This window comes from Musa acuminata, chromosome BXJ1-4 (assembly GCF_036884655.1).
Source record: "Musa acuminata AAA Group cultivar baxijiao chromosome BXJ1-4, Cavendish_Baxijiao_AAA, whole genome shotgun sequence".
Lineage (NCBI taxonomy): Eukaryota > Viridiplantae > Streptophyta > Magnoliopsida > Zingiberales > Musaceae > Musa > Musa acuminata.
In genome coordinates, this window is record NC_088330.1 from 36,545,919 (window position 1) to 36,552,565 (window position 6,647).

Sequence of the window (6,647 nt, forward strand, 5' to 3'; positions counted from 1 at the left end):
CTTCTGCAAGAAGTCTAGCAATAATAGAGGAAAGGATAAGAATGCGATGGGGCCCAATGAGTACCCGGTTCTATCCTCTTCTTCTATATATTCGCTAGAACTGAGCTCTTGCAAGACATCGGTCGATAAACACCAGAGCCTTACTTGAGCAAGAAACTATCCTTGTACTCACCTTTGTGCCCAAACTTTTGTAAGCAATTTAAGCTTTCTCTAGTTCTTTGTGCTTATTATTTCTTGCAATCTTTTGGATTTTTCGCTTTCATTTTGGATTTTCCGCTTTCTCTAGTTCTTTGTGCTTATTATTCTTCCCCTCCCAACAAGTGGTATCAATATTCAAAAGATTTGATAATTAAATATTCAATAAAAATAAACGATGAAAATTGAAAAAGTGTGGATCATAAGTATTTTTTCGACAAAAAATCCTAAAGCTAATGTGGATAAAATAATTATCAAAGGAGAGATTATTGGGATTGACAAGTATTTTGAGATTCTTGGAACTAGTGTCCTAAGAGACAATGAATCGAGAAAGAGTCCTCGTGAAGGAAGAAAACCCTAACAATTAAGGTTTAATTTTTCTATAAATATCTCATGTATTCTTAGATTTTGGTTAGAGATGATAAGATATAAGGAATACCTCTTAAGTTTTTCTTTAGGGTGTCTAGAGAAAATGCTTTCTAACGTATCTAGAGAAGGTGAGAGAAATGTCAATTTTTTTTTAGATTTATATGAAAAAATATACAAGGAAATTAAATGGTCCTCTAATTGATCTCACATGATAAATAATTAAATATTTTTCATAGATATAAATTGAAAGGATCAATCCATATTAATCTTACATCGATTTATTATTATTATTATTATTATTATTATTATGCTTCTTCTTCTTCTTCTTCCTCTTCTTCTTCAGTTCCATATTGTTATATTTGTGTAACACATTAATTACCTTTTCAACTAAGTCTAATGCAACACAACTCTTTCATTTGACTTTATCTTTGATGCAAAGCATTTCCAAAAATCGTATGAAGAAGCGAAACTTGTGAAGAACCATATATTATACCCAAAATTAAAGACAAAAGCATGTGCACATACTTATCACAAAACCAATTAACTTTGAGACAAAGGTAAACATGTCGGTTGGATGGACGATATATATATATAGGAAAGCCTAAAGTCACTGACCTCATATATATATATATATATATATATATATATATATATATATATATATATATATATATATATATATATATATATATATATATATAATATTTGACTTGAACAATGATATGGAAGATTGTTGAGTATTCACAATGCCTTACTATATTTATGATTTGCCATACAAAAAAAATTCTTTTATAGTCTAACAAGGGACCTCTCACCCAATTAGCTTATATGCTACCTAAAAACTATTAAGGTCCCGACACGATAAAAATGACCTCTCGATCGATCGGTTCATCGGCTATAATACCACTGTATATGAAAAATATTCCCTAACGATTGATGATGTCAATCTAACCTCATAAGATTGGCATTATAAGAAGAGTTTGAACCTTCCAAAAGTTTGGCCCTTTACTTTTATTTTACGTATGAACTATCGCATGTTTACATTCTTTAATTGGCTGACCAAATCTTGGACTTAATGTTTGATAAGACTCACCTCGATCTGACCTCATCAGATTAGCATTAGCATTAGAAAGAGGGTGTTTGAGATGAATTCTCGCATGTTTCCGTTGGCTACGTGACCAAATCTTGGACTTGATAAGAGTTTGGAATCTAATTGACAGACAAATGCTTCATCTTCTTCCGTATGTCTTACTAAATATGCTGCTCGGCCACGCTGCATATGTTAGAAGACCAAACAAACACCACGCTTTTGTCTACTTCTGGTGCCGACAGGGGAAGAAGATTATGAATGAGCTGGTCAATGAATTTACTGGCATAAGATTAACGAGACTAAACTTGATCATGGAAGGAGAAGAAATCACCGAGAGTTTAGTGTAAGAAGAGTCACAAAAGTTCGGGACTGTGGACTTCTTTCCCACTCGAAGCGATGTTCGAGGAAGAAGGTCCAAGGACAGCTCACGTGCATGTTGACACGAAGTTGCATGCCTCCGCTTAATTGCTTCTCGTCCGTCTTCCTGTCCACATTGGCTGGTCAGCGAGACAGCAGAGCGTGTTTGTAGCCCTCTTGGCTACACGTTGCATGCTTTGTTCACATCGACGTAGCCACAGAAACACGCAGCGAAGCTCACCGTCGTGGTAGCAGGCATGGATCTTGCTGCATCATCACAAGTGACAACCCCGAGAAATATCTGGGGACCAGGAGTCGATGATTCGGTGGCATGGGCTGGTGCAGCCGTGTGAGGTGTTCCTGTGACCTACAGCAATAATGTGGAGAACAGCCTTGCTGCGGTTGTAAGGTGTGCAATTTGTAGATACGTACCAGCCGTACTCGTCTGTTCTACTCCCCATCGAATCTGAAAAGAGAGAAGATGAAGCCAAACGCATCTGTGGGGTTATTAGTTTTGAGAGTATTAACGTGGTTAGCAGATACATGAGCTTAGGGTTTTTCTCGCGGTCAGAAGACAGCGGTGCTGATGAACAGCAAGTAAACAGTTGGTTTCTGATTATGAGATTGAGAGGACGGAATAGGGTTTTCGGGTCCGCCAGCCACCCGTGTGGCTCGTCGACCTCCTGATCTCTCTCCTTGATTATGGACAGCGTGCGTGCATGTGGGTGTGTTAGCGCAGGATGACAAGGACCTTCAAGGCAGACAAGGAAAGGCATTTAACTGCTGCTGTGCCCGACGATTTGTGAAGGCAGGCAACACTTCAATGAGACGTTGCCTCTGTCTTCAGCATTATATGTGTGTATGTGTGTGTGTGTGTGTGTGTGAGAGAGAGAGAGAGAGAGAGAGAGAGAGAGAGAGAATCATATGTCATATACATCTCTTTCGGATGAGCTGGAGGATAATTACCTATTGAAATTGCTGTAGCTTCCACGAAAGAGCATGATGTTTCCATCATCTGGGGCAAACCTATTGGTGGTATGAGGCAATGATACCAAGGAAATCTCCGTTGGTTTCCATCTACCATGCATGCGTATCCACTCGATGCAAGAGAAACTGAGTGCAGAGATGGATCAGTGGCAATCAACAACGCTGCACACGGGGGAAATGAACACGGAGGAAGATAGCAAATGGTTGGCATTCAATGAAGGTCTCATGTCACACATTAGTGCTGTTGGTTGCACATCGCTGCCTCCCATGCTTGCCGATCCTTCCCAACATCTGCATTACTTTCGTGTTGTAGGTGCACTGTTAACTCACCCGAGTTGATTGGTGGTCCAAGTTTTGGATAAGGAAGAGATGAACGAAGATGGATTACCCACTAATCGCTTCTCTGTAGAAGATTTGTGTTGATGATAACACAGCCTTGAGAATAACTTCCGACGACCTGCAACTACTATCTCTATCAGCTTTCGGCACTAATTATGAGTCCTCACCGAGATGACATGAAATGCATCATCTCACCTAACTTCTCTCCATGCAGAGCAGGGCTAGCGCGAGAGTTTTCGGACTTTGTGCTTGTCTGATTGATCTCCCATGCGGTTCAGTAAACAAAAAGGAAATTGATCAAGCAACAACTATTCAGAACAAAAAAAATCTTCTATCCTGATCCAAGAACAAGACCGAGCAAAAATTTACAATGTTCTTGGTACTGAACCAAATATATGGTCCTCATCACGCTTGTTGTTCCTGTAAACTATGCCTATGTCGAGACAAAATCTACGGTATTTGTACAAGAATCATAATATCCTTTGTCTCTTTACTGCATGGTTTTCTCTCTCCTTTGAAACAAGCCGAGCTCCAAATGCAGAGTTTGGCATGATTCGGAGAGTAAACTACATCCTCAGTATATTTGGTAAGAGGATAGGATTTGGTGTCACTGCTCCTATTATTACTTTCAGTTTTTGACGAGTGTTGGCAGCCCCACTCCTGCAATTTTTTGGCAGCTCCTCCTAACAAGGAGAATATTATTAGGCCCCCCAAGCTCATCGGTGCTGGGGGGACTCATGAACTTCCCAATAATTGCATGTAGAGAACATGAAAACATCACCAGACTGTGATTGTCTTCGCAAGAGAACAAACTTGGATGATCTCCCGTTCCATTTCAGTGAAATGAAACTTACTGTTTCTGAGATTTAGCAAGATGCTCTTAATAATCATATCTAATCATATTAATTAGCATGATTCATGGATAACCATGACTGACATGTCAAGAAGATGATATGTCATCAAGTCCTTGACTGGTAGTTGATAGATAATTCGACATCAGCATTCATTGCTACGACTTGATTGTGTCCATCATCGAGCTTCATTTGTTGCATGATATTAAAAGTGATATTATTATAGATTTTTAAGACAGGTTTAGGAAAATAAAATAAGGGTAAAAAAAAAGAAAAACACGCATAGAATCGACATTGTCTTCTCCACATATCCCACACGAATCATCAAATGTAATAATGTTTAATGTATCATGATAATTAGGTGGTGTTTGGCCTACCGACCATGCACTAACATCTCATGTGCTCCTCCATTATGATATGGTCCAAGGAAGGCCGCGATGGTTGCCTCCACCACATGGCCACACATGGGCTGCCGGACAAATCGACGGCAGTGATCTATCCGGCACCGCCATACGGCAAATCTCGGTCGCACGATCCCGACCGGACCGGCCTCAGTCTGCCCTAAACTCGACCGGCATCGTCCTCGTGGCTGTCCTCCTTCCAACCGACCGCCCTAGTTGTCATTGCCCTCGGTTTCCCATGCATTAAAGCCTGGGAACAGTTTGCTTTCTTCTTCTACTCTCCCTCTCATATTAGTCTATAAATCTTTATCGTTCCCAAAGACTTCCCTGTGAAGTCATCGACAAGCTCGTTTGAATCCTCTTCTTTGGGTGCAAAGACGCAGAGGTCGCACAAGTTTACGTACATGGAAGCTGCGGGAGAGAGCCTGAGAGACACCGAGCTGAGGCTCGGATTGCCAGGCACCGACGCGCCTGAGAAGCCGGCGTCGACGGTGACAAGGGGCGGCAAGCGAGCCCTCCCGGAGGACGACGAGGAGGGTTACGCCAAGAGCAACAAGTCGTCGTCGGAGGAGGAGCAGGGGGAGGGCGACCTGTGCTGCCAAGAACCCCCGGCGGCGAAGTAAGTTCGCGAGAATGAGTGCTCTCGAGGTGGAAGAGACTATGTGTGTTGTGTTGTTGATGGCTGTTCATCGACGTGCATGGCAGGGCGCAGGTGGTTGGCTGGCCGCCCATCCGGTCGTACAGGAAGAACAGCCTTCACGCTAGGAAGGTGGAGGGGGAGGCCGCCGGCTTGTACGTGAAGGTTAGCATGGACGGGGCTCCCTACTTGAGGAAGATCGATCTCAAGGTCTACAAGGGTTACAAGGAGCTCAGAGAAGCCTTAGACGACATGTTCAAGTGCTTCTCTCTAGGTAAGGAAACATGCAGGCCTACATGCATAATACCACTGAGAACAGCAGTAAACATATGACCACAGCAATGATCTAAATCTTCGTTGATCTCTTGCAGGAGAATTTCCAAGGAAAGAAGGGTGCAGTGGATCAGAATACGCCATCACTTACGAGGACAAAGATGGAGACTTGATGTTGGTCGGAGATGTTCCATGGGAGTAAGCATCTCATCTCCTTTCTTTGATATGCTGCTTGTTTCTCCCTTCACTTAGCTGACAGGCATCTCTTCTTCCATTTGGTGTGTGCAGGATGTTCATCTCTTCTTGCAGAAGACTGAGGATAATGAAGGGATCTGAAGCCAGAGGATTAGGATCAAGACATTAACAAGACATCATCTCATAAGAATGAGATCTTTTTTGCTTGGATTGTTCCAAGTTCATGAGACTGCCCAAAGAAGGAAGAAGTGAGAGAATGTCTGGAAATAATGGATATCTGCCAAATGGATGATAATATACTTGTTCTCCATGCAATTGTACAGAAGAAGTTTGCTTGCTTTTAGTTTCATGTCGAGAGAAGATTGTGTTTTCAAGTTGTTGTTAGCAATCAAAGGCTTGTTGTTTATGAATTCCTATATTATGTATAATAACCTGAAACTGAGGAAAAGAAAAAGGAAAATTCGCCTTTCTCTCTCTCTCTCTTGTGTTGTTATGACATCTCCATCTTTTTTATATGAATCTTGGATCCAGAAGAAGCCATACATATATATATTTTCCTTCCAAACCAATATGACATGCAAAATTATGTATCACTTGAGGAAATTTTTATCACCTTCAATGTTATTGCAAGTAGGATGATGGGTGAGAGAGTGATGAGGTGAAGCTAAAGAGACTTGGTGGGTGACAAGATCTGATAAGACTAGTCCGAATTCCATGAATCAAAGGCGCAAGGAATAAGATTTCCGACAACCCGCATGTGATACACATGGCTGAGATGTTGGGAGCTCCCACTTATGGCAAAATTTTCCCAATTTTAGAGGGAACAATTTTTAGAGCCAATATAAATATATGGAAACATTATGCTGGATTTATTGATTATTATGATAAAATTTGTTGATTGTCTATCATAAAGAATTCGATTAGATTTATGTCTTAAAAGCTTAAAGGGCAAG

The 6,647-nt window shown here is 41.2% G+C and overlaps 1 protein-coding gene across 1 annotated transcript; it reads left to right on the forward strand.

Moving 5' to 3' along the window:
* Nucleotides 1-4,877: 4,877 nt before the first annotated feature.
* On the forward strand, nt 4,878-6,164 carry LOC135661508 (auxin-induced protein 22D-like). Its single transcript, XM_065176521.1, has 4 exons — nt 4,878-5,208; nt 5,295-5,500; nt 5,598-5,697; nt 5,788-6,164. The coding sequence occupies exons 1-4, from the start codon at nt 4,994-4,996 to the stop codon at nt 5,861-5,863; spliced, it is 597 nt and encodes a 198-aa protein (XP_065032593.1). The 5' UTR covers nt 4,878-4,993; the 3' UTR covers nt 5,864-6,164.
* The last annotated feature ends 483 nt before the right edge of the window (nt 6,165-6,647 follow it).

Coding starts and splice junctions, on each gene's coding strand:
- LOC135661508 (XM_065176521.1), top strand. CDS start 4,994: ATGGAAGCTGCGGGAGAGAGCCTGAGAGACACCGAGCTGAGGCTCGGA. Junction 5,501..5,597: donor GTTCAAGTGCTTCTCTCTAG/GTAAGGAAACAT, acceptor GATCTCTTGCAG/GAGAATTTCCAAGGAAAGAA. Junction 5,698..5,787: donor GTCGGAGATGTTCCATGGGA/GTAAGCATCTCA, acceptor TGGTGTGTGCAG/GATGTTCATCTCTTCTTGCA.